Here is a 27737-nt window from a genome sequence, read left to right on the forward strand (position 1 = left end):
CAATTTCTGCAATGGAGAACAGCTGCTCTTCCAAGGGAAACAATGAGAGGATCTGGAGCTTTTGGAGAGTTCAGTGAAACGCCCAGCACAGGCCTGGGGCTCCGCCGGGTATTTCTGGAGGTCAATGTCCCCAACACACAGAAATCTTCAGCACAGGGTTATTTTGGGTCCTTGCTAAAACACAGCCTCAGTGATTTTTTTATTATTTATTTTTTGATTTTAGTCTGTCATGCATGAAAATACTTGCTCTTATGGCAGGTCCCATTACCAGAACACTGGCTTAAGAAAATTATCAAATTTGGATTATAAGGCACATGAACTTTTTAAACTTATATTAGTATATTGATATTTGAAATCCCATCACTCTGATATAGTTCTGAAGTAATGAGCTATAAAATTCCATTTTAACACAAAAATACACACTTTGAGATTCTATTCTTGTGCAAACAAATGTTCCAAAATAATTCAGAATGGATTATTTTTGCAATGAAAGTAACAGTGGGCAATTTTAAAATATGCACTAAAGTTCTTACTTATAAATTGATCTGGCAACAATGAAGAATTAGTTTTTCTACCAGGACTTCACTAAGATGATTAATTATATATGATTAATACCTTTATGGATAATTAGTAACACTGGAAGCAAGTTTTGAAAGTTCTGTTTCATTCTCTTGATACTTGGACAAAAAAATTTCAATTGAAAATAAACCTACAATAAACTGGCAGGGAAATTTTCGTGTAGAGGAGAGCAATACGTGTGAAAACTGTGTGGAAAATGTTTTCTTTTTGCTGAAACCTTGTTCAACAGCCCAGAGTTGTAGAGGTGAACGAGACTAAAACAAACACTCATTCTAAAGAGCTCTGCCAGTAAATAACTTACAAAACACCAAAGATTTCCAAAAGAGTTTAATAAATAATGAGGTTCTTTCTGTACTGTATAAACTATAAATATACCATGCAGTCCTTTATAACTTAAAATAATTTACAGGCTGAGGTAGGGGGGTCGGAGGGCGTGGGCTCAGGGCCTGGCCGCCTTCCTGCTGAGCACGCAGACGCAGGCGGTGTCGATGCGGATGAACCTCCAGGCCGCCTGCTTGCCCTCCATGGTCAGGGCCTTGACGAAGGTGTGGGTGGTGGTGCAGTACGAGTTCCAGTGCTTGGCGTCGATGCCGCGGCACCCGCCCGACACCGGCTTGGGGTCCCTGCACTTGGTCTCAAAAAAGTACTGCTTAAAGACGTTGTTGTTGATGTTGACCTCGCCCAGCACTGTCACCTCCTTGCCCTTGATGTCGGTGGCCGTGGTTTTGTCCCCGACCCACATGCTGACGCTGTCGCACACCGAGAACTCCCCGCGGTGCAGCACGGGGTGCGTGCTCCTCCTGCTCCTGGCAGTCCTGTTGAGAGCCCCCGTGCTGCTGAGAAATCCCAAATTCCGGCCCTGCCCGGCCACCGGCGGGGGCTCCGTGCTGAACAGCACGCGGGGAGACCGGAAACGCCGCTTCCGAAAGACTTTGGGGTCCACGGTGATGTTTAGAGCTTCTCTCCTGCCGAGGCTCCACGTGGCGTGGCCGTGGGATGTCTGCGGAGCCTCCTGGGCAATGTGGGGTCGGTCGCTCCAGGTACTGAGCAGGGAGTGTTCTGCAGGAAACTCCAGTGGAGCATTGTCCTCTGACTTGGGAGCTGCCTGTGTGCCGATCAAAAAAGCTGCAGTCAGAGTGTAGAACAGCATGGGCATTACGTTCTGACCTAGAACGAGAGAGAAGGGCACTGTTACTGCAGTCAGAGTGTAGAACAGCAGGGGCATTACGTTCTGACCTAGAACGAGAGAGAAGGGCACTGTTACTGCAGTCAGAGTGTAGAACAGCAGGGGCATTACATTCTGACCTAGAACGAGAGAGAAGGGCACTGTTACTGCAATCAGAGTGTAGAACAGCAGGGGCATTACATTCTGACCCTAGAACGACACAGAAAGGCACTATTACTGCAGTCAGAGCGTAGAACAGTGTGAGCATTACATTCTGACCTAGAATGAGAGGGCACTGTTACTGCAGTCAGAGTGTAGAACAGCAGGGGCATTACATTCTGACCTAGAACGAGAGAGAAGGGCACTGTTACTGCAGTCAGAGTGTAGAACAGCAGGGGCATTACATTCTGACCCTAGAACGAGACAGAAAGGCACTATTACTGCAGTCAGAGTGTAGAACAGCAGGGGCATTACATTCTGACCTAGAACGAGAGAGAAGGGCATTGCTACTGCGAGCCAGGTGGGCACAAACTGCTGCTGTTCTGGCCATACATTTATCAGATACCCAGGATCATACGGATTTCATCAGGTATTCATGTGAGTGCCAGATGTTGTTCTTCCGGAAGAGCTCATTCAGACAGCATCAGTGTTCTTAATAAAGCGAGAACATTAGAAAATAATAGCTAGATTATTATTAATTCCTCTGGTATTTGTTGTTAGAGCACTGTTTATGAAGCACTTGTTTGGTGTTATTAATGTGGAGACCATATGGTGACAGCATGTTCCCAGGAGTCAGATCTCTAGTGAGTTTTGCAGCAACCTTTTTGGCCTGGGCTGGTCTCTTGGCTGCACAGGAGTGAAAGTAGAAGCAGTCCCATGGCTAAAACAGCTATCCATTCCCTAAATTTGTCTGCAGAGGTGTTCTTGGGGCTACAGTGGGGGCCACCAAGCCAGCACCTCATGCCATTATCATACCCTCAGCAGACACACTCACCCGCCACGTGGCCAGGCCCCACTGCTGGCTGGCTCAGCAGCCTCCAGCAGCTGCCTGCTCTCCCAGCTGCCCTTCCAGGACACACCACATCGCTGAGTTAGGGCAGATAAAGCCCAGGCTCCTTCCTCCAAGAGCTCAGGTATCTGTGTCACAAGGGCAGATGGGATTTTTCCACATTCAAGGGCAAATATGGGAGCACTGTGGGTACCAAAGTACCTCTGTTTAGATACAGCACAGTTGTATGGCCAATGTACTGTGAATTCTGGACAGAGAAACACCTGTTTTTTTTCAGAATGCCACAAGCAAGAAGTCCCCAAAAGTCCCTGCGGAGCAGATGCAGTGACAGTGCTGGTCCTCCTTCAATCCAGAGGACAGGGACATCTGTTTGGGTGTGGAAAAGGGCAAGCCAAATGTCTAAACCTTTGCTAAGACCCATTTCACGCTGGAAGATCAGCAGCACCAATACCTCATTGGGCAACTACCAGAGCTGACTAATTCAGCCACATGTTGGGAATGAGAGACATTCAAAAATGCTCTGGAATTGCAGTGAAGGGCAGACATTGTGTTTCCTCTGTAAAGACTTAATAAGAAGAGACAGGGTATAAACAGAAAAGCCCGGGTGAGGCTCCTCCCCGTCTCTTTGCCTTGTTTTCCTGACATGTCTCAGCTGGCCCCGAGCGCTGCCGTGGCTGGCCAGCAGGCAGGGAGCCCCAAAGCCACTGGACAAACAGGGTTTTGTACCAGAGGAATTGGGCTCTGCAGTTCCACTGTGATTTCCCAGAATTTCTCTGTGTTTTTTCTGGGTGTGGGTCAATTATGGTTGCAGTTCCCCCTCTCTGTGGAGCTTTCTCAGATTAGAATCCCAAGCAGCACTAAAGGACTCGACCGGGGTGCTCTGCCAGAGCATAATCCTGTGGAAAATGCAGAACAACCCTAAGATGTCCCACAGGATCTCATGTGTCTTATCTCAGACAGGAGCTGAAATGACATAAACAGCAAGGTTTGCGCAGGGCTGAGCAAACATTTAAGGAGCCAGCAGGAGACACCAAGTGAAGGCAGTGACTGAGGAGGGGAAGCAGAGCCTGTGTGGAGAGGAGGAAGGAAGAGAAAGGCCAAAAGCCGTGTGAGCACTTGTCTGTGCAACTGTTGGGCTGGAGGCACTGGGGACAAAATTATGACGAGGAGAGAGTCAAATGTTTGTCACAGAGCAAATCCTTACTGTTCCAAAGCACTTTAATTTGTTTAAAGCAAATCTGAGGGTTGCTGCTTTCCCACGTGCTGCTCATGCTGGAGCACTCGTCATCCTCTGTATAAGGAAACAGAGCTGGGTGTAGCTCGGAGCTGGGCTGTGCACCCTGCAGAGAGTAACCCCTTGTTCCACAACCAAACCAAAGTCAGATGGTTCATTGCATCTCTCAAGAGTCAGCTTTCCTGACAGAAATGTTAATGGAAAAGGTTTGCAGAATAAAATCCAGGCACAATTTAGCCATGCCAATAGGAGCCTCAGTGTATTGTGTTTATGCATAAACCCCTTTTTTATTATTTCCTTCTATAGGAAAGAGATGCTGCAATGTCAGCAACGAGCTGGTTCTGGTTTTGTGCTATACAAGATTTGCTGCTCTGAAATGCAGCTACATTTACCTCCCTTCTCTGGATTTCTTGTGTTGCCTGTGCTGAGATTTTTGATTTAAGGCCATTAACACAAAAGCAGAAAGATCTTGCCTGCTTGCCTTTTTTCTGTAATTGCCTTGTATTTCTTTTCCTTGTGCTAAATCATTATGCGGAGTATGGTCAAAACACAGACAGAACATATTTGGGGTACATGGTAACTTTTCTGAAGATTCCAAATGGAATATTTTTATCAGTTAGTGAGTTAGTGGAGAATAGAAAGTGACACATTAAAAAAGTGAACTCAATTTGATGACAACCCAGGCAAGAGAGGTTGATATTAAAGAACAGGTGTGCCTTGGGCTGTGAGGGTTGTGAACTCTTTTGCTGGCACACAGAGGTATTTTACAGGCTATTCTGGGGAGTTTTGGGGTGTCTCTGCCCATGGCAGAGGGGGTTGGAACAGGATGAGCTTCAAGATCCCTTCCAACCCAAACCATTTTGGGATTCTGTGATTCTCTCTCCAGACTTTGTCACATAATTAGTTATTAGAGCCTCTGATGGTGCTTTCTGGAGACGCTCACAGTGGATGCCTCGTGCAGGCACCTGCACTTGCAGGGGATGTGCAGCTGCCAGTTCCAGTGCTGGGGGTCCACAGTGTCTGATGGGAACCCTGGGGACAAAGGTTATCACAGGCATGGTAATGCCAAAATTACACCACCTGTGCTAACCCCACGTCGTGCTGGGCAAGTGTCATGAACCCTTCCTCTGGAGCAGCTGCAGTGGGAGCCTGGCCAGGGGTGACTCCAGGCTGCTGGGGCAGCGAGTGCTGGCTTACCTCTGCGTGGACTGCACGAAGAACTGCTCCCCCAGCAAGGTCCTTACTTCATCCAGAGCTGAGCCGGGCTGGGCTGCACCTTGCCATGGGGCCCTGCTGCTCCTGCCAGCTGCGTGTGCCACGGGTCACTAGGGCAGAAGGGTTGGTGTCAATAATCAGCCAGAAAATCAGTGTTCTCAGTGCCATTCCCATTCCCCCTTGGCAGCAGGAGCACAGGGACAGACCCCCTTGGCTTTCTGAGCTGTGCCTTTTCCCTGTCACAGCACCAAGTTTGTCCAAAGCAGTTCCAGACTTTGCAGAGCAGCACGTTTGTAAGACTTTGTGGAGTGGTTATTCCCACTCCTCTCAGGCACCTTGCAGGCTCAGCAAACCCAGGAGTGGGGCAGCAATACCTGATGGCACTGCACAGCAGCCAGGCACAAACCAGGGCTCATGGCCCCAACATCTGTTCTGGGAAGCAAAATTGGTTGCAATTAAATTCAGGAGGAGAAGCACAAATTGGCATTTATTGGCAGACAATTATCTGATTGTGGCTGATATTTGAGAAGAATTAAAGACACAAAACTCACAGGCACATAAAAGCAAATACTTAGGTGTTGTGTTGCTGCTGTAAGGGTAGCAATGACTCCGGTCTTAATCACTACATTGGGAATGGTCATACAGACCCCAGCTAAAGGAAAACCATTCTTTTCTTCACCAATTAAATCCAGCACACTGACACCTTTTCAGCAAAACACATTTTCTGATTGTAAATTCATGGCACTGAATGGAACAGAAATAGTATTTTATTCATCTTATTATTCAATAGCTTATCTGCCCAATTTCATAAGGGAAGTAGGGGTTGGATAAGGTAAATAGGGGTTGTATAAGGTAAACAGGGGTTGGATAAGGTACTCCTGTACTGCAGAAATCCTGCTGCATCAGGCTGAAGTGCATTTGCTAAGGAGAACAAGCTGCTAACCAAAACATGAATTGGACTCACTTTCCACCTGCACAGTCTGTCAGTGGGAGCACTGGCTGCCAGCAAAGGCAGCCACTAGGTTTGGCTCTTACAACACCCAGGTGCAAGTTACTTGATGTTTAAACCTCCAGCTGAAACCTTCCCAGGCTGTTTCCATCAGTGCAGGACACAGGAGTCACCCTGTTACGTGCACAGTGGTTTGGCCACCGCCGTGGTCAGGCTCTCCCTGGGTGTTGCAGTGTCTGGGAGCTGAGCTGGTTGCACTCGTATCAGGGGGTCAGAAAGGTCACACAGAGTTCCAGAATCCAGAGCTCCATGCTACAGATGGAGCATGCTGTGTTTTTGCAGGAATGTACTGGTGAAGTAATAACCCTTTCAGTGAACTCTGGAGAGTTGAGTACCAGTAATGATAGAGCTATAATGTGCTGGCCACTGCCAAAAATAATCCAACAACTTTTCCAACTGTTCTGCCACCCTAAGAAAACACTGTTTCAGTTCCAACTGGCTGGTTTTTAACCACAAAGGCATTTATTTTCAGCAGGACTTTTTTTTAAAAGTTCTTTTACTGTCTTTTTCCCGGATTCCTGGCTGTGCTGGAATCCAGTAAATGATGCAGTGTTATTCAGCATCCATAGACTATTCCTCTGTTCTACCACTCCCAGACATTCATAAAATATCCTACTGAAGCGAGTCTTTCTTCAGGATTTACCTGTATATGGGATGACAGGCTTGGTGGGTGAAAAAAAATCTCACTTCAGTGTTATTCTTAGTCTCAGCACATGCAGAGTAGAATTAAAGAGCCCCAGATTGGTTTGGGCACAGGGTGCCCAGAGCAGCTGGGGCTGCCCCTGGATCCCTGGAAGTGTCCCAGGCCAGGCTGGATGGGGCTGGGAGCAACCTGGGATGGTGGAAGGTGTCCCTGCCATGGCAGGGATGGAATGAAATGAGCTTTAAGGTCTCTTCCAACCCAAACCATTCTGGCATTCCAGGATTCCATAATTCTCGAGAGTGGGGGAAAGGATCATATCCAATAGCAAGTTGTTCTGTGTCTTGAAAAGCTCTTTGCTTGCAGGACCTGGAAGTGCAACAAGTGCCAAACAAAATATGTTTAGGGAATTCCCCTTTTGTTAAAGTTATCCACAGAATCCAAGGATAAAATGGACAAACAGGGAATGTTGCCTGGAATGTCATTAGGCATGAAAATTTAATAAATTTACTAAATTAATTGTTTCCAATAAGAACAGCAGTCAGTGCAGCCTTCTCACTGCACATTGACCAGATGCCATTAAAGCAGCTCCTACACTGAGAAAAGATAAATTAATGCTCATTTGTCTCAAACACAGTAAATTATTTTATAAATAAAAATAAACATAGTCAATAAACATAAGCATAGAATGTTGTAATCTAAGGCATGATACAATTTGGAATGTTGTTTTCTGTCATTCTTGAAATTGTTGGCTTATTTAGGGATGTGCAAAAAATAAACAGAACTGCTTGGCTGTCAGTGCAGCAAATGGGATCTTGGAGGTCACCAAAATAAGCAACAAGTAGTGAATTAGTTTTGTCTCATTGCTTCTGGTAGTGAGAGAGAAATGAGGGAGACAGCTGCTGCTGAAGTTGCTGGTAAAGGGAAGGTACCTCTGGCACATCTCTCCTGGAAACCTTTTCACCAGTATACGAGTTATATGAATTAAAATTTAGCAATAGCAACTCAGGGAAAAGATTTCTGAGCCCTGGGAGGCCTTGAAGGGAATCCTAAAGCCATTATGACTAAGAGCAGTGTCAGAGGCACAGCTTTGCCTTGATCTTAGCTGATGAGCAAGAAAATGGGAATTTCTAATGGACCCAAAATTTCATTCCTCCATTATATCTGCAGTGACTCAGCCTGTAAATAAGAGGTTTATGAGTGCTGGAGAGCCAGCTGGAAGCTACCTGTGTCTCATACACTTCCTTTTTTTTTTTTTTTTTTTTTCTTTTCTTTTTTCCAAATGCCTCCAGCACTGAAATGTTCCTTTGAGGATTTCTAGAGAGAGCAGTAGACTGAGAAAAATTCTGCCCTGCAGCAGGGAGCACCATCGTGTCACCGTGATCCTCCTCGTCATCAGGATGTGCACCCAGCATCTGCCTCCAGAGCTCTGACTCAGCCTTAGCCCAGGTGAAGATAATAACAGGGATGGTTCACAGCCCTTTGAACCTCTGGGAATTTGGGGTGCTTAAGGGGGAATTGCACCATGAGTCTCAACCCACCCCTGGAGGTGCTCAAGGCCAGGTTGGATGGGCTTGGAGCAACCTGGAATAGTGGAATAAATATTCCTGCCCATGGCAGGGGGTGCAGTCAGATGATCCTCGAGGTCCCTTCCAACCCAAACCATGCCATGATTCTGTAGGGTGGGGATGCACCAAATCCAAAGCCAGTGAGGCTTTGGAAAACACTTCTTAATCTTTATTCTGTATTTCTTGGGGTATAAGTAATGGAAGTGGCTTATTTGCAAGGGCCTAATTTTATCCCTTCTTTCATCCTGAACCAGTACATCGATATTTCACTTGCTGGTGTCTATGTAGAGAAGGCCAAAGAGAGGAAAAGAAGTGTTTTTCCCATCACCTGCATTGATACCCCATTCCCTCAGAGCATTTGGTACTGAGTGAGGCCATCTGCTGGGAGAGATCCAGCCTGGAGCCACAGCTGGAGGTTTCTGACAGGAGGTGACAGCTCTGGTGACACGGGACAGGCACAGCTCACCTTTAGAAATCTCACTTTTAAGCTCCTGAGTGGTAAAACAAAATCAAAACTTCTAAGAAGATAATAATTTGTTTTGCTTCTCAAATTCGTTTTACAATGTTTGGCATCATGATACTCTGGCCTGTAGAACATGCTCGTGGGAATTCAGAGGCATCAACAGCCATCTAAAATGTGATTCCTTTGGGAAAAACCCCATGATCTTAGGTCAGGGTGGCCATACCAGTAAAGGCTGTGACAGGATGCAGCCCTTGCTGTGACAGATTGGCTGTTAGTGAGTGTTAAACATGCACAGAGCCACCCTGACAGAGCAGAAAGCTTTATCCTGCTGCAGATAACAAAACCAAACTGACAGTTATTAAATAAAAGATAAAGAAATTGTCTCTGTCAAGATAAAAGTCTCTTTAAATAAAGTGAAGGGAAACACATCACTTACAAAACTAGTGACAAATCTGAAAATAAATGACAGAAAACAGCTTTTGGGGTAGCATGTGAATCTGGTTCTCTTGAAGTCAATGACCTTAATGGCATAAAGCTGGTAAATTAAATGAGCTAGAAATAAAAACCCTGGCTAAGAGTAAGTTATAGGAACATACCAGGGTTGTATATCATCCCTATATTATAATCCAGAAAGCAATTCCTAAAGTCAATGATTGACATGTGATGATTGCTTTGGAACTTTCCATATCGCCTTGGAGCTGAATATATATATATTACAGGACTCCAGGGTTTCATATATCCTAATTCATAGGCACCAAGGAGTGACTAAAGATTTCAGGCACTAACTGAGAGGAAAACTACTGCAGATAAATGGGATAAATCCATCCATATAAAGTTAGATGTGTCCATCCTACCCAGCTGCAGCCAGGATGGGATTGCTGCTCCCTACAATTCCTGTCCAAACACAGCAGGACTCATTCCCTATTGCTGCTTAAAACAGTGAGGCCAAAGACCTTCCTGAGGCTGGAGCATGCCTTGCCCTTCTCCTCTCTACACTCTTCCCAAACAGATTTAAATTTGGGAATAGTTGGCTTGCTATATTTGGCCCTGAGGTTTCCAATACAAAATTACCAGGAATGAAAGAACTGGAATTTCAGACTTCACAGCACTACCAAAATCAATCTGGAATTCAGCTGGGAACAGAAAATATGAGGGCAGTCAGACTGTGATGTTACATCCCCTCTTACAGCCAAGAGTAGTTAAGGCAGAAAAATACAATATCTTTAGGGCCAGTAAACCTTTCCAACTAGTGATCTTATTCCAGCTATTCAGAAGGGAATATAAATCCTGATTATTTTCCAAACCCTGATTAATAAGAACCAGCTGAATCCCAGCAGCAATGCTAGCATTTCGTTTTTATTCAGGCTCATCATTTTCATTTATATTCTCCTTTTTCACTTTTCTACAACTGCACTAATAAACTTGAACACAGGCAATTTTCAGCAATTGCATGTGTTGTAGTGTAAGGCATGAGTGTAGTGATTCCAAAAGTGAGGTAGAAAACAAAAATGAGCTGGGATGTCATGATCACATTCCCAAAGGTAGACTCCATCATCTTCAGTGTTTCTCTGGATCATGAATTTGGAACAGAACATTATGTAAGGACAAGGAGCAGCCATAAATTATGGCCATGACTTTTCAGACTTTCCTGCTCTATTAATTATTTACATCCAAAAGGAATTTTATCTTCTGCACATCTTCCAGTGTGTTTATAACTATTTTCAATGACTCAACGATATTTTAATAGGGCAGGAATTCTGAGAAGTTCCAAAGGGAAGATGAAGGGTATCTGTGCTTGGCAAGTCAGAGTACAGAAGGATGCAGCAAAGGATCGAGTTGAGAGAACTTTCAAATCTCTCTTCTTCTGAACTGAGGGCCTGGCTGCACCTGATAAAAAGTTCTGTAGCTGGAGCAATTCAAACTGATGTGCTGGATTTTTTTTTCCATTTAAAAAAACCCTTAAGAACATAGACAAAAATCTGCAAAATTAAATCTTATGACATGGAGGTGCTCTTGTGTTCACTCAGAGTGCTGAGATAGGGAAGAAACAGTCAATACTGGAATGGAATATTGCTTTGTTTGTGTAGGATTTTTCCATCCAGAAATGTCAGGTGGTTTTACAAACACTTAATAAAATGATCCTCCCCACTCGCTTATGGTCAGTAGAATTTACTTCTGCAGCATGTGAAGAACCCAAAGAATAACACAGGATTCCTGCCAAGCAGTAGCAATGTTCCTCTTCTCCACTGCCCACCTCCTTTTGGTATTTTTTTTAATTTCTAGGATATTCTTTCCATTTTAAAATCTATTTTACTTTCATGAGACCTACGGAATTCAATGGCCTTCTTAGGGATTGAATAATGATTGCCCTCTCCTATGATTTATTTTACATTACAATAGGAAAATCATGTCAAAAACCCCTAAAATGATACCTTTAGAAATCAAATTCCTTATTTTTGTTGCAGCTGGAAATGGATATTGACCCCAGACCAGTCACAGTCATTCTGTGCCCTTATTATAACTCACAAGGCACAGGCATGATACTTTGAACTACAGAAAAATGTGAATATTTTTCCTTAAACCAGCATAACCCAAGGTGAATTTTGTGTACAAAAAACCTGAATCGTTGGGCTGTTGCTCATTAGCTGTTTGATTTCTTTATTCTTCGACATATCCTGTACATTTGAGACGTATATTTCTGTATTTTCTGGACAACTGGACATAAGATTTGTGTCCTGCTGTACATGATGTGGTCTTCAAGATTTGGGCAGATATTTGTCTGTCTGCTCATTTCAAAGCCTGAGTTTTTTCTGCAGATTGTAAAGGTGTTGTAATGCTCAAACCCTTGTACTCCACCTGCCTTTCCCATTTGAAATAGAGTCCAAAACAATTTTTTTTTAGAATTCCTAGGCACTCCACTACAGAGGTGTGAAATGCAGTGGGTTTTAAACTGAACAGATGTAAATAAATAGTGAGATAGTAATATATTATAACAATAAAATATATTAAGTAACAATCTTAGTGTTAAATCTAAACTGAGCAAATACTTTAGTTGGGTGCAAGAAAAACTTCCAGCTTTGAAGTTTTTTTTGCTACTTGCTGGTGGCTTAAAAATTTAGTTACTAAAGAGGTGGAAAAAAGGGTTTTCTTTCCCTGCACAGCAGGAACCTCTTAGATGTGGTGTAGTTTTGAAATGAGAGGGTAAAACCTCCTAAGAAACAGGGTAGAAATTTCCACCAAAAAAATCTGGAAACACCACCAAATAAAACAAAGTAAACCACAGAAACACTGAGTTATCAGATTGCAGTGTCATCTTGTAATGTTCTCTGCAAGCACAAGTAGTTCTTGCAGGAGAAATAGGAGTCTCCTGTCATCTGGGGTAGTTTACCAAGAAAAACATGAGGTTTTTACAATTGCTTAGACCTTTCAGATATTCCTTCTAATGTCAGAAGAAGAAAACTAGCAAAGGGGGTCCCACCTTGCAGCTCCTGCACTCCAGACAATGGTGCTGCATCATTTTCCGTGAAGAAACAGGGCTGGTTTGGAAACTGCTGCTGGAATTCTTACCCCTGGGCTTTCAGAGTTTGTACTCAGCACGTACTGAGGATTAAAGCCTGCTTTCTGTGGAAGTGTGTTGACACCATGCAAAATGCTCCGTACCTATATTTTCCCCTGTATGTTTTTCTGAGCTCAGCCTGAGAGATCATCTTGATTCCTTGGCAGCAGAGCAAGCCACTGCAAAGCACAAGTGTTCAGGATGTGTGGGAAACTGATTCTATTTCTTCACGTGCTTTTATTTGCCTTATTGTCCTTATTTGTTCATTGTATTTTAGTGGCTGCATGCCTCAAGTGGTAGAAAAAGAAGAGTGGTTTTGCCAGTGTTTGTAATCCATGTGAGTAACAGCTCCTTCTGTCTTTACCAAAACCCTTTTCTGCACCTTTCCTTATGGAGTGGATGGATTAAAAAGCAGCAGGAGAGTGAGACAGCCATCGCTAAAAATCTGTTCTCTGGCTCTCTCACTCCTGCCCCTGGTCATGCCTATGTGTTGACATCCTCTGTTTTGTTTCCTCTCCAGCTCCAAGTGCTGCTCCACGTGCTTTCTGACTCCTTTATCTGCAAGGCTCCTGCCTTCTCCTGTCACACATTGAGTCCAGCTGCCTCAGAGCTGCTGCCCCACACAGCCTTCTCTGCAGCACACGTGGGACCTCTCCAGCATCTTGGCTTTCATCTGCTGTGGAAGGTATTTACTCCTTGCTGTGTGATTGTTTTAACTCATTGCTGCATTAACTCACAATGCCAGACAACTGCTGGCAACTCTAAAGAAGAGTGGTAACAAAATGGGGGGGGTTCTGTACATTAGCAACAAAATATATATTCAGAGAAACTAATCCAAGTAGTGTTTCCTTGTGCTGAGTTAGCACAGAGATTGATTTAGGTGTTACTTCATTCCTATGCTCTGAGAATCTCAGCTCTCCTTCAGCTGCCACCCCAGCACCAAACCTGCCAGGCCAGAGAAGCACAGCCCAAACTTCAGCTCTCTCAGCATCCTGAGTGTGTCAGGCAGCTGCTGCACAACAAATCTGCTCATGCTCCCAGAGAGCAGAGACAGTTTGAACTGGGGCCATATTTCAGCTGGGCTGCTGGGCATAGACCCAGCCAGCAGTGGGGAGTAGGAGTTTTCCATCTTTGTATTATGTCAGAGTCTGAGGGGAGGCAGCTGCTGTGGATGTTTTAAGATAGGAGGTTTTTATTCCCTGCTCAGCCATTTAAGGTGAAATGAAATTTAAGGTGACATTTCAATGTGGGAAGGGGTTTGTTTGTCTGGATCTTGAACCTCTGGAGCCTGATAGCTCTGGAATATCATCACCTCACACAAAGCTTGAAGGGTGTAACACGCAGAGCAGTGAATGATGCAGCATGCAGGACGTCCTCCCTTGCTGGGAGCCTGCAGCTGTCTCTGGAATAAAATTCTTTGAACAGCTCCCCTGGCCACACAGACCCTCTGTGCAAAAGGACAGCTCAGCAGAAGAGTGTCTGTAAAGGAAAGATCAGATCCTGTCCTGTGCTGTGGGAATCCTTCAAGCACAGAACAGAGAGCAAAGAAGTTTAAATGAAGTTCAGCAACCTTTGCTTAAGAACAGGAAACAGGGAGTTGGACTGACCTGGCAGTCTCAGCAGCTCTTATAAATGTGTTTGGCAACTCACTCGTGTGAGGAGGATTTGAAGGGTCTTTACATTTTCTGGCATCATCTGGTGGTTGAAAGCATTTTTGCTTCAGTACAAATGATAATGGGAAAGATGCCTCTTTTTCCTTTAAACTGCCTTTTAGTGTTTCTACCACATTTTCTAGAACTCTCTTTGGCCCCGCTTTGAGTCTGGACAGCTCTGAATCCCTGAATTGCAACACAGTGCTATCACTGATAGCACTGGACATCTCTGAACTACTCATACTTCATCTTTCTGTGGGGCTCGCTGACTTCCCTGTTATGTGGACTTGGAAATTAGGGAATTCCTATAAAAGTAAGCCAGGATTAGAAGATTACTGTTCCTGTGTTTACCAGCATATTAGTTTCCTTGCTACCTTTTATTACATTAGATATTAATATTTTTTTTCCCATTTCCACAGTGAGAACAATAAGTGGATTAAATGTGGGAACTCTTGGACTGGGAGGATTAAACTGATGTAATGAGTTTCCTCAACCTACATTCACCAAAACAGACTTGCAGAAGCTGATTAAACAAAACTGTGTCATAGTGCTGTGTCACAACCTCAGAGAAAATAGGGGGAAGGAGTGAGGGCAGGAGGGGCTTCTGAAACCTGTGGAGTGGTACCTTCATGTGGCAAGGAGAAGCTGCAGAACTAAAAGCTTTGTAAATAAAATTTCAAGGCTGCACCTGGTAAGGGAAATATAGCTTGAAGTTCACAGGATCATTAAGGCTGGGAAAAACCTTTAAGATCATTAACACAGCACTGTCATGTCCACCACTAAACCATGTATCCAAGCACCACATCTACATGTTTTTTGAACATTTCCAGATATTCCACTCTACCAGTGCCTTGGCAAGCCTGTGGCAATGGCTTCAGTTAAGAAATTTTCACTAATATCCAATCTTCCCCTGGCTCAGCCGGAGGCCGTTCCCTCTCCTCCTGTCCCTGTTCCCTGGAGCAGAGCCCGACCCCTCTGACTGTTCCCTCCTGTCAGGAGCTGTGCAGAGCCAGAAATTCCCCATGAGCCTCCTTTTGTCCAAGCTGAGCCCCTTTCCCAGCTCCCTCAGCCCCTCCTGGTGCTGCAGCTCCTTCTCCAACACTGGACACACTCCACTCAGATCATGCTTCTTCCAGTTTGATAAGGAAAAAATTCTGCTGAAAAATGCATGTGTTCTCCTGACAGGACAAGGTGTTTGGAGCCTTTGGTTGGCAGGGAAACCTTCCACCACCCCAGGCTGCTCCAAACCCACTCCAGCCTGGCTTGGACCCTGCCAGGGATCCAGGGGCAGCCACAGCTGCTCTGGGCACCCTGTGCCAGGGCCTGCCACCCTCACAGGGAGCAATTCCCAATTCCCAATATCCCATCCAGCCTTGCCCTCTGGCAGTGGGAAGACATTCCCCTTGTCCTGGCACTCCAGGCTATCCAAAGTCTCTCTCAGAGCCCTTTAGGCACTGAAAGGGGCTGTTATGTCTCCCTGGAACCTTCTCTTTTCCAGGCTGAGCATTCCCAGCTCTCCCACCCTTTCCTTGTAGGACATGATATTGATCCCACTACAAAATGGAGCCTGTTATTCAAACCAGAGTGGATAAAAAGTCATGGCCTGCATGGAAAAGAGCTATCTTTGTGCAAGCTTTGATGTTAAAAAATAGTAACTTGAACTCACAGATGTACTGATTACCCTGCTAAAAGAAGACGTGGAATCTCTTCTCAGAATTACAGCATTTTAATTAGAAGAATGTGAGCAAAGCCTTAATCTTGTTAGTAGGGATAGATACGGATGAGGCAGAAACAAAATCCACAGCAACACAGTCCAAACACAAAAAGCTGTCTTGGAGGTTGGTAACAGCACCAGAACTGCTCCCTGCCACTGCTTTTCCTGCAAGACTAAGCTTGACACTGACTAAGTTGGAAGAAATTGCTCTTCTGCCTTGTAGCACTGAGCTACATCACACACAGCTGTTTGAGAAAAAATAGCTGAAATGTGGGAAAGGTACTTCAGATTTACAAACCAAATCCACAGAAACTTGATTATTCTCTTTAAAGTTCTTTTGAGCCCTTCTAAATTCTTGTGACATTCAAGGATCAATAAGAATCTCATCTGTAGCTGATCCTGACAGATGTTAATCTTTGCCTTGGCTTTGCAGTCTGCTCGAAATAGTACTTGTTCCTTCATGTCAGGCCTCTGGCAATGCTTACAGAGCCAGGATTACAGTCTCCAGTCAATCCCATTTGTGCTGTCATTAACTTTCTAAACTGTTCCCCATAGCTGGCAACCTTTCCATGCTTGGAGATCTATTTAGTGGGAAGCTGAGAGAGTGATGGGTTTTGCCTGTCTGGAATTATTGTGCCTTTAATTGAGATTTGTTTAATTTTGTCATTAAGTCCATTTACATTGTAGGCATTTCATGGCTATGATTACACACTGACTGTACCCTGGCTGTGTTTTGTGCCATTTACCTATTAAAGAAAGAGAAAAAAGCTCTGTGTTTACTTAAGATTTTTACAAGTAGCCTTTGTTTTTTTTCTTCCATTAACTTATTTAATAAATTTTTGGATTGGAAAAAAATTGCTCATCTGAAGATTCTGTGCTGTGTTTCTAAGGAAGTGATTAGATTTATTTGCAAAAAAAAAAAAAAAAAAAAAAAAAAAAAAAAAAAAAAAGGTGAAGATTCAGTATCTGCTTATCTGGAAGGAATTGTCAGAACCCATAAACATAGGAATTATGGTTGATTCCAAATTAGGGACAAATCTCAGTCAGAAAGCAACAGGAATGGGAACATTTCTCCTGCAAACAAGGTCTTTATGGTGAACAGGAATCCCTGGGTGCAGCATTGCTGTGTGTGTCCCTCAGCCACAGAGCTGTGGGAGGGCTTGGAGCAGCCTGGTCCAGTGAAAAGTGTGAATGGGGTGGAATGAGGTGAGATTTAAGGTCCCTTCCAGCTCAGACCAGTCTGGGATCTGTAATTCCATGATTCTCTGACAGGTCAGGTGCTGGTTTTTGGGTTTTTTTCATCCAGGACTCCAACAGTTAGGGGTGCAGGTGACTTTCCTTCTCTCAGAATGTGAGTCAGGGGTGAGCAAAGCTGTGGGAGTTACAACACCAGCTCGATAGTGATCACTCCAGCAGCTGGGGAAGCCAAAGTCTTGCTTCTTAATAGGAGAAAAGAAAGCTGATTAATCAGCTGAGTCATCCTGCTCTGCCTCAGTGCTGGTATGAGTGGCATTCCCTATGGATCAGCCTATTCCGAGGGAAAAGCCAAACCATAATCAAGGCTAATTGACTGAGCTCAATCAAATGTTTCAAAATACCACCCATGAGTTTGACATCAAATAAAAAGCCGGGATATTCCCAGTCAGACAGTTAATTGCTTCCTGAAAACCTGTTCTTTGCAATAGTTAGAAGATTTTCACCAGTGCTCCCTTCTGTTTCCATTTCCTAGGCTTACAGCAGGTTCCAGTGTAATGTACAGATTCACAGACTGGAACAAGACACTTGCCCTCTCTCATTTCCTCCTTCTGAATGATGCTGCAGTGCTGCCTTGTCTCTGGGACAGAAAATTTGCAGCCTTCAGGAGTTAAAAAAACGTTTTAGAAGGTTTTAGAAGGACAAATAATACCAACTTCTTGCAGCTATTAGTACTAGCACCAAAAATTGCAGTATTTTAGAGTAAAGCCAGTAGGCTTTTTAGTCATTATGTTTAGAGAATGAATCCCAAAAGGATATTTCTATGGGTTTTGTTTCGTACATCCAGCAGAAATTATTTCAAAGAGGAGCTGAAATGTCAGACTTTTTCCAAGATTTTGTCTAGTGGAAAATAACGGTGGTGTTTAAACATTTGTCTGGTTCTTGATGTGCCTCAGGTTGGGTGCAGTGATGAAAAATCAGCAGCACATCTGTAAATGAATCATAATTTTCCCTGCACGCACATGGTTGCACAATTTTATCAACTGCTTGCTTTGATGAAGATTTAATATTTGTCATGTGTAGCTATCCCATCCCATTATAATATCAGAAATTCCAAGCACAATTAACAGCTGAATTTGATGTCACAGTTAATGAGCCACAGTCCTCCTGTGACCCAGGGCAGCAGCAGACAGGGTGAGGCAGCCTTCTGTAGTCACCAGCGCTATCAGGACTGCAGTTACACCACCAACATCTGGCTGCAGCCCCTGCAGCTGGATTGGGCATTTCCTCACCTGCCCGAGTGTGCAGAGCAGGTGGGAGGAGCAGCTTTAGAAAGAGTCAATATGGAATCCTGGAATGGTTTGGTTGGAAGGGATTTTAAAGCTCCAACCCCAACACCTCTCACAGCCCCACGCTGCTCCAAACCCCAATGTCCAACCTGGCCTTGGGCACTGCCAGGGATCCAGGGGCAGCCACAGCTGCTCTGGGAAATCCATCCCAGCCCCTCACATCCTCACAGGGCAGAATTCCTTCCCAATATCCCACCCAAACCTTTCAACCTTTCTGTCCAAGCCAGTGTTTGGGTTTCACAAGGAATCTGGGAATGCTGAGTGCAGAGCTCCTGAACTGCTCCTTCAGCTTCTGGGACCTGCTGGGACCCCCCAGCTCTGGGGTGGGGGTTTGGCCTTTGTTGTGGGGCATTGGTCACAACAGGGGGTGCAAAATGATTTAATGGGTGTGGTGGTGTTCAAGCAAAGATTGGGCTTGATGACCTTGGAGGTCTTTTCCAACCTTAATGATTCTGTATTAAATTCCATTATCTTTTTCCTATATAATCATAATTCTTGTTTGGATTTCACTTAAAAGTCAATCTCTACAGCAGGACGTGAACACAGGTGCCACAGGCTTCACACCTTCTGTAGCTCCACAAAACACATCCAGAAAACTCCCAAATCTGAATTTCCATGGGGGTTGTGCCAACATTAATTAGTACAAATAACCTGATATATTTGAAATTAACTGTCATTATAACACTTAACCTCATCTGTAACCATGTATTTTCCTTGTCTAGATATTTGCTGTGCACCTTGTATTTATTACAGTGTTATTTGTTAATGCTTTTGTGTGGTGGATCGGTTGTCAGGAAGAATCATTGTGGTTACAAAAAAGCAGTTTTATTGTGAACTGGAAGAAAGATAATATGGATGAGGATGGAGTGGGAAGAGACAGAAGATGACATTTGTAGCCAGATGTGATTTGTAGTATGAAAATATTAAATGCTGTTGAAAAGTGGGACTCCACATATTATTGACACAATTGTGGCAAGAGGAATAAATTTTTCTTTGGTTTTTGCCTATTTTTGCTACAATTTTCATCAGATGATGAATATATGACAATTTTACATTGTCTAACACAAAAGATTGGCTTTTTATTCTATTTTTTAAATAACATATGTCTAGCAGATTTCTAACTGAACCATTTTTTAAAAGAAGCCTATTGTGATTGAATTCTGCATCTTTCAACTTTTCTCTGGGGTTTCTTTGCATTAGTATTAGGTTCAAAGAAATAATCAAGGTCTAAGCCTTACAAGATCATTTTTTGCCTGCTTAAAATGAAAACCAGAGGGGAGTTTTGCTGATTAGGTGTGTACTTCATTTCTGTGCACAATGCCAGAGTTTGAATACATGTCAAATGGAAATGAGCTTTTGCAAATTCAAAGGGAGAGAGATGAACTTTAAATCTAAACTTTAAACCTCACATCAGTTTTCCTGTGGCACTGGAGATGTGTTATTTTCACAGAAAGTATTTCCTTTTGCTTTCAAGTGATGGCACAAGCAAATGCTGAAGACTGAATTCAAATTACTCAAATTCTTTTTAAAATTTGAAATACTGAACAAAGTGGAAAAATTCTGCAGGTCATTAAATGTTTTTCTAATTTCTTTGCTTTCAAAGAGGAAGGAAGAAATGAGAAGGAAAGGGACACACACTTTTCTGTTTCAGAACACACAGAGAAAAGAAATGGTCTCCAGAACAGCCCTGCCCAGCACCAGGAACGTGCACCCAGGGAGAGCTCATGGATCAAACTCCCTCTGATGCTTTGGATTCTGGATGCTTTGCCAAAACCAGAAACTCACACTTTTGGCATAGATAAAGTGTCCTGGAATGTGAGGCTGAGCAGTGACCCCTTGCACTCTCCTCTTTACAGCTTGTGCCTGAGAAAATGAGGAGAGGAAGGTTTGGCAGGAGGGACTGGGGCAGGGAGTGTTTGGATCCAGGCAGAATGAAAACGTGGATGTTGAATGCTCAGAGCACTGATAACACCAATCATGGAATTCCAGGATGGTTTGGGTGGGAAAGGACCTTAAAGCTCATCCCATTCCACCCCTGCCACGGCCAGGGACACTTTTCACTGGCCCAGGTTGCTCCTCAGTAATGAGGGAAGGGATGGAAAAGATTTTGACATGGAAAATAAACCCACACCTCACTTCAGTGGCTTGTTCTGTGCTCACTTGTTTGTCTTGACACACTTCATGTACTTTCTCCTCACAGGTAAGAAGTGCAGTTACTGTGATCAGTTTTGCTGAGGGAAATGGATAAAATTGCTAACACTGAGCAGAAACAATAAACAACTTATTCCTTTGTAGAGAGAACCCTTCAATGTCCTCTCAGCGCAGGACAAGGAAGCAGAAGAGTTTGTTGTCTCTGACTGGAGCAAAGAGAAGATTCTAAGAGCAAGGTGAGCATATTATGGTATAAATAATTATCATAAACAGATTGTATGGCTGTGGGAATGCACCCACCTCAACCCCCTTGCTGGTCTGGTGCTGGGACATAATAGAGTATCCCAAAAGGATCATGGAGTAATGGGCAGGAAATGATGCACTTGGAAAATGCAGGCTGTGTCATCCACCACAGGGCAAAGCTCTTTGTGAACAAGCACAGGTCTTTTCTCATACCTGACTCATCCAGCACATAAAGTCATCAAAGAAAAAGAATAAAAGCTATGTTTCAAAATAGAAAAACATATATTCTATGAGCCAGAACTCTTAAATGCATCCTAATCAAAGTATTACGTAGCAATGAGGTTCCTGGCAAAAATTTCTGAATAACTCTTTTTTTAAAAAAAATAAAAAAAAAGCCTGGATAACATATGGTTATGTCAGGAACAAAATAAAACAGTCAAAGTGAAGCAGTGAACCAGACCAGTAAAGAAATCTGTGTCACCTTTCTACTCACACAACAGGGGGGAATACAAAGTGATTAAGAACTGGAAAAAATCAAAATAGTAGTTTTTCACCTTGCAAAGTCATACTTGGCAAATAGCAAGTTATCAGACACATAATCTGCTTCCCAGCTGTATTTACACTGTGCTAATTTACTCATTGGAGGCCAGAACTGTCAGAACCAGTGTAATCTCTATAAATTTCCTGGGCAGTTAACAAGTAAATGAAGGCAATTTTCACTGCACCCTCTTTAAGGCAGCAATATTTCTCATAAATATGGTAGTTCAAAAGAAATTACCAGCCCTGAGTTACAAACCAGGTTCATTTTCTCCATTAGTCATTCATTTAATTCATTTATTTGATTTTATTATTGGAGGAGCTTCATGTTTGCATAACATAAATGGTCATTATGGTTTAGTGGGCATCGTGGTGTTTGTCAAAGGTTGGATCTGATGACCTTGGAGGTCTTTCCCAACCTTAATGATTCTATGATTCTCTGATTTTGTCAATAATACGTAAACCAAGCCCCCCCCCCCCCAAAAAAAAAAAAACCAAAAACAAACAAACAAACAAAAAAAACCCCAAAAAACCAAATAACTGGTTTTACCTCCTGGTTGTATTTTTTGTCTGTATTTTATGCTTGAATCCCAGTTAGTATTTTGATTCCCAACTAGTCAATGGGAGCAGAATCTGAACTTTTATTAGCACATTGTTATAGACCCCATGGGGACAGGAAATTGGATTTTGGAGCCAGGAAGATAAATGAGGGAAAGACTTTTTGGAACCAGTTTATGGTCTGTGTTGATGTTCAGTTTTAGAAAACCCCTGAATAAAAGAAGCCTTCAACTACCTCAAGTGATCTGGTCTGGCAGGTTTGATTTCTGCCACACTGAGGGGGGATTGTGTCAGGGTGTGGTTGGAAAGTCCAGGCCAGGGAGCTCCTCCTCACCTTGGTGCATTGTCACCACCTCTGTTCCTCCAGGAAATGCCACTGTGAATGTGGAAGAGAGGACAAGGAGGAATGGCTTTAAACTGAGAGAGGGCAGGGTTGGATGGATACTGGGGGCAAACTCCTCCCCGGGAGGGTGGCACAGGTGCCCAGAGCAGCTGTGGCTGCCCCTGGATCCCTGGAAGTGTCCAAGGCCAGGCTGGACGGGGCTGGAATCAACCTGGGCTAGTGAAGGTGTCCCTGCCATGGCAGGGTGGGATGGGATGAGTTTCCTTCTCACCCAAACAATCCTGGGATTTTATGTGATAAAACCAATCCCAGCAACAGACAGTGTGTGACTGATACATCCTGATTTGGGTCATCTGGTGGTGTCAAGCACTGTGCCAAACATTCTCAAAGCATTGTTGGAAATGCAGGAGCCTGGGGAATAAAGGAGAAAGGTGATAAACAGCTGTCTCTGAGATAAGGAGAAGTCAGAGGTGTTTCATTCAGTGAGCTGACCTAGGGCAGCTCAAAGGATGGCAGAAAAGCCATCAAACCTTATTTCAAACTACCTGCTGCAGTCATTTGAATTTAGATAATGTGGCAGAAGCCTCCTTGGGATGTGTTTTTAGGGCCTGATTTCTCCTTGCACGGCTCTCAGTACTGAGCAGCTGATTTTTGCTGAATTTGTCCTGCTGTCCAGCCCTGGTGTGATCTCAGTGTCTCTCCCAGGAGCTGGTCTGACTCTGGGTGGCTGGAGCCAGCTCTGGATGTCCTTGGTGACTCCCCAGCTCTCTGCCAACACACTCAGGTTCTTGGCATCCAGGATTCACTGCTGGCATTGCCATTCTCTGCTGCATTGCTCAGGGTGCTGCAGTTCTCAGAGTGAAAAGTTATTGTCAGTGTAATTAATGAGGCATTGCCCTGCTACCTTTTACTTGAGATTTATTTGTGCATAATCTTTTTAGTGAAAGCTGTTAGAAAAGACCTGAGTTCAGTAAAAATTTTCAAGTAAGATGCCAGCTCCATATGAAGGCCACATTGAGATGAGATAAAATGGTATTTCCCCATTTCAGTGCATTTCACAAGATGCCCCAGGACTCACAGGCCCTTCTCCACTGTCTCAGACACTGCTTTGCCTGAGGAGCTGTAAATCTCATCACTGATGTCTTTCTGCAGTGGTAACTCCCATGAACACTGGCCTACACCTAATCCTTGAGCAAACACCAAAATGAAGGATGCTATTTTACCTTTTGCCATTCTTTCACCAATGAACTGGCAACCCATAGTAAATATTACACAGTCACCTTTTTTGGGCTGGGGTAGGTCAAGTATTTGACAGCTGCAGCACCAAAGAGAAGGAATTAGAGCAGCAGGTCAGGAATTCTGCCTCCTGCAGCTCCTGGGGGTGGCTGGGGAGTGGGGGACACGTGGGGAGCATCTCCTTGGGCTGCTCTCCCGCTCACAGGTCACTCTGGGACCACAGACTGATGGAAGCACAGGCAGCAGCTTTGCTCTAATGTGCCTGATTGCTCCCTGAACCCTGTGACCTGCAATATCCATGGGGAGGAATTCCACAGCTCCCTTATGCCCAGAGAGAGGAACCACCTTGCTTTGTTTGCCTCGACTTTGCCACCTGCCAGTTTTATTTCCTGCTCCTCGATTTTTGACAACAGCCATTTCCTCTCTACATCTTAAGGACAACTGTGACTATAAATATCTCCCTCACACCCCTGCTCAGCCATCTCTTTTCCAGACTTAGAAATCATAATCTCTGTAGTTTCTCTAAGTACAGGAAATGTTCCAGGCTTTCATCACCCTGCACCTTTTCTTGTTCTATTTTGTCCTTCTATCCTTGTGACCAGAACCACCAGCAGCACCCAGGATTTGGGGATGGGATGGGCTTATATTGAAAGTCTGAGATCTTCTTTCTCCAAATTCCATGGCTTTAGTGTTAGTGGCACTGGGCAGACACGAGTGCACATAACTCACAGTGATTGATACTGTGATCTCTTGGCGACAGCAAAAATGACCTTCCTTTGCTTGACCACATAATTTTTATGAATAAATTCACATCCACACACACACAAATATTTAATGAATTCTGTGGGGCTGCACAAAGGGCGTTGTGGGGAGAGAAAAAGCCACAACACATCCCACAGGACATCTGTCCCTGACCTTTGCTTGGAGAAATGTTCTCAAATGCTTTGGCCTCTGTGACTCTGCCCAAGTCAGACCCAGCACAGGGGGAATTTCCTTCTGGCCAGGGCAGGAATGCAGTTGTAGGAGCGTTGGTGCATGGCCTTTTGCTCCCACAGGATCCTTAAGGTTGGAGAAGAGCTCTAAGATTGAATCCACACGTTAACACAGCACCACAGAGCCACGTCCCCAGTGCCACACCTGGGCATTTCTGAACACTTTGGGGTGGTGACTCCAGCACTGCCCTCAGCAGCCTGTCCCAATATCTGGCAACCCTTTCAGGAGATAAATTTTCCATAATATCCAACCTGACCCTTCCTTGGCACAACTTGGGGCCAATTCTTCTCCTGTCCCTGTTCCCTGGGATCACAGCCTGACCCCCCGGCTGTCCCCTCCTGTCAGGAGCTGTGCAGAGCCACAAGGTCCCCCTGAGCCTCCTTTGCTCCAGGCTGAGCCTTCCCAGCTCCCTCAGCCTCTCCTGGGGCTCCAGCCTCTTCCCCAGCCCTGGGACAAGTTTCTTTCTTTCATTTTTTCCACCAGATAAATTCGGTGGGAAGAGGTGTTGCTCCTTTCTCTAGGAATAGAATGAGATTTAATAAAGATTTCGGTGTGACAAATCCTTTGCCCGAGCAGCTGCCGGCAGAGGTCAGCGTTGCTGTAGCTGGGCTGGAAGGGGTTGAATTTTCCCCAGCTTTTATTGGCCCCACGTTTGGGATTGACAAATATTTCTAACCCCACCAATCCAGCGCTCACTGTTGCTGTTAGAGCACTGAATTTTTGGAATGAAACCATCGGTTTTAGTAACCCTTTATCTTTTTTTTTCCTTTATCAGCACTTTGTTTGTAAAATGTCGATGAAAAAAAAATCAAAGATTTCTATTAACTTCTTAAAATTACCAGTATTTTTTCCTCATGCCTTTAAGTCAGTAATGCTAATTAGTATGTATTCGATATTCTGTTAGTCCTAAAAACATTTTGTAAGGAAACAGAAAACAAATTAATAGAATCTGTGCTTAAAGGAATATTTATATGGCCAAAGCCATGGAGCAGTAGGGGAATTTATGGGCTTTATTCTACTGATTGAAACAATCTAGATTTCAATGTGTTCTATTTGACCCCTGTTCTAGACATCCCATTAAATGAAGACATTTTACACTTGAAAATGCTAATCTGAATACATATTTTAGGTCTTTTTCTGAACTAATTTTTAAATTAATTTCCCGTGGTTAATTCATAGGCTACTCAGTTACCCTATGAAGTAATTGGTTTTTTAGCATATGGGTTAAAATTATGCTCATGCTCATTGTAGCTCTCCACTGAACTTAAATGAAGACATCGAAAAAGATAATTTCAGACTTTGGTGGGGAAAAGGGGCACTGCTGAGCTATGAGGATGAGGAAATACAGCCACAGTTTCTTTCTTTCCCACCTTGTTGGGAGGGCCAGATCCCTCCGGGGTGAGTGGCTGGGATTGATCAAGCTGTGAAATCACTGGGACTGCACAGATGTGTCGGGGGGCTCCTCTCCAGACCTCGCTGAGATTTGTTTTAAAATTATTCGTATTTATGATTATTAATACATTTAAAGGCCGAGTGTCTCTTATCATACTTGAGAACTCTCCAATATATTTGATTCATCGTTAAAATCCTTTCGTTCCATCCCTGTAACGTCTTGGGGAAGTGCAGAAAATACTGTAACCCTCTGAATTTCAGACAAAACTGCCTGAAATGGCAGCTGGCAGGGGGATTTTAAAAGCCTGTTTTCCAAAATATCTGAACCAGCTCAGAAGTGCCACAAGCAGGAATGCACAGACAAGTCAGCTCCCTCTGTGTTATTGCAGATAATTGTCATGTTTTAGTTTGGCTTAGCAAAAAAGGTGCCCCAAAAACTTTATTGTGATACTCCAATGCATGAAAACATCCATAAATTATCTGTCTAACAGCCACAATGCAACTTCCAAGTTGTGACAACTTGGAAAACCAGCCTGACAAGCACGCTCACTTTTGGTGTTTTTCTAAAACTTCTTGAGCTTTATAGGGAGAATTTAAATTGAAGAAAGAACTGAAACACAAATACTTTTTGTTCTCAGCACACAAATTCCCTCTGTCTCCCTGCCTGGGGTCCCTGTTTTTATCTGTGAGCAGTGTCACAGCTAAAACAGTGTTATCACCAGCTATAAATCAATAAATATTGTCAGCTCCATCCTGTCACTACACACAGGCAGCAGGGAGGTCGTGAGCTTTCCTAAGTGGACATCCCAGAGGATACACGGTCTCTAGTGAAGTACTGCTCTGTCTGCAGCTAAAAGGATCCTGCCTTGGGTCAGTCACGCTTTGATTTAGCAGAATTCCTATTTCTTTATATTAGTAAAGAAAGAAAGGAGTTTTTATCTAGACTAGAATTATCACAAGGTAGGGAAAAAAAGAAATAAGAAAGCCTCAATATTCAGAACAAAGCCGGTAAAGAATTTTCATATAGGTGTAACTGCTGTAGAATGCAAATAAAACTAAGTTCCCATATACCTGGATAAAAAGAGTAAGAACACTTGCATTTCCCTGAGATTAAGCTGCTCTCGCTAAAGATGTTTTCCAAGCTTTAAGCTTATCCACAGCTGCCCCACCAACACCTTCCAGATGTGCGTGCAGCCAAACCTGCCTTCAGCAGATGCGATTTTCGCTTCTTCCAAACCACGCCGTGCTTGCGAGCGCTCCGTGCTTGCACAGACATCCCATCCCATCCCATCCCATCCTTTTCCATCCCGTGCCATCCGTGCCTGCTCCGGAGCGCAGAGCCGGCGCTGGCCGCGCACCGGGGCCGTGCGGGGCCGTGCGGGGCCGGGCGCGGCACTCACCTGAGAGGCGCAGCGCTGCTCGCCGCGGGCTCGCCGCTGCCCCGGGGCGTCCCGGCTGCTGCTCCGCGCTCCGCGGCTCCCCCGTCCTCGGCCGCCGTGGCCAGCCCGCAGAGCCATTCACATCGCCGCTGCCGTGGCAGCCTCATTCAGCGCTCGGGGCTCCGCTCTGATTCACGGCTCCCTCTGGGTCCTAGCGCTGCGGACGTGTGGGAGCTGCAGGGACTCGCAGGAATTCGGCGCTTGGCTCGCTGCCGAGCGCGGGCAGGGATGCGCAGATGTGCAGTGAAAGTTTCAAAGCGCGGCCGCTCGTGTGAGCGCGCTCGCAGAACGCCCCGGGAGCCCTCCGGCTCGGCCGTGCCGCTGGCAGCGACTGGTTCCCTCTGCGAGGGGGGTTTTGTCCTCTGCCTTTCCTCTCTGCATCCTAATCCTTGCCCTCGATTTAAAGATGAGGGCTCCCAGAGGGAAACACCCAGCTCCCTGCTGAATGGGTCCTTGGGAAAATCATCTCCGGAGTCCTTCGCTCGTCTCAGGAGCGTG

The 27737-nt window shown here is 44.5% G+C and overlaps 1 protein-coding gene and 1 long non-coding RNA gene across 3 annotated transcripts in view; one reads left to right on the top strand and one right to left on the bottom strand.

Moving 5' to 3' along the window:
- LOC146765289 (uncharacterized) overlaps window positions 1-8279 on the top strand; it is a 32805-nt gene extending 24526 nt beyond the window's left edge. For both annotated transcript variants that reach the window (XR_014950173.1, XR_014950172.1), the window contains one exon: window positions 8144-8279. This is a non-coding gene — a long non-coding RNA (uncharacterized LOC146765289). The remainder of the gene's footprint in view (window positions 1-8143) is intronic.
- On the bottom strand, window positions 216-27408 carry NGF (nerve growth factor). The gene is made up of 3 exons (XM_021535327.4): window positions 27201-27408; window positions 5185-5312; window positions 216-1746 (listed from the first exon to the last, which is right to left on the bottom strand). Exon 3 carries the CDS (start codon window positions 1733-1735, stop codon window positions 1019-1021), a length of 717 nt encoding a protein of 238 aa, XP_021391002.4. The 5' UTR covers window positions 1736-1746; window positions 5185-5312; window positions 27201-27408; the 3' UTR covers window positions 216-1018.
- Window positions 27409-27737: the final 329 nt, after the last annotated feature.

This window comes from Lonchura striata, chromosome 26 (genome assembly GCF_050655825.1).
Source record: "Lonchura striata isolate lonStrDom1 chromosome 26, ASM5065582v1, whole genome shotgun sequence".
Classification (NCBI taxonomy): domain Eukaryota; kingdom Metazoa; phylum Chordata; class Aves; order Passeriformes; family Estrildidae; genus Lonchura; species Lonchura striata.

Excerpts from the sequence above, each read along its gene's own strand:
- NGF (XM_021535327.4), bottom strand. The coding sequence starts at position 1,735 with ATGCCCATGCTGTTCTACACTCTGACTGCAGCTTTTTTGATCGGCACA.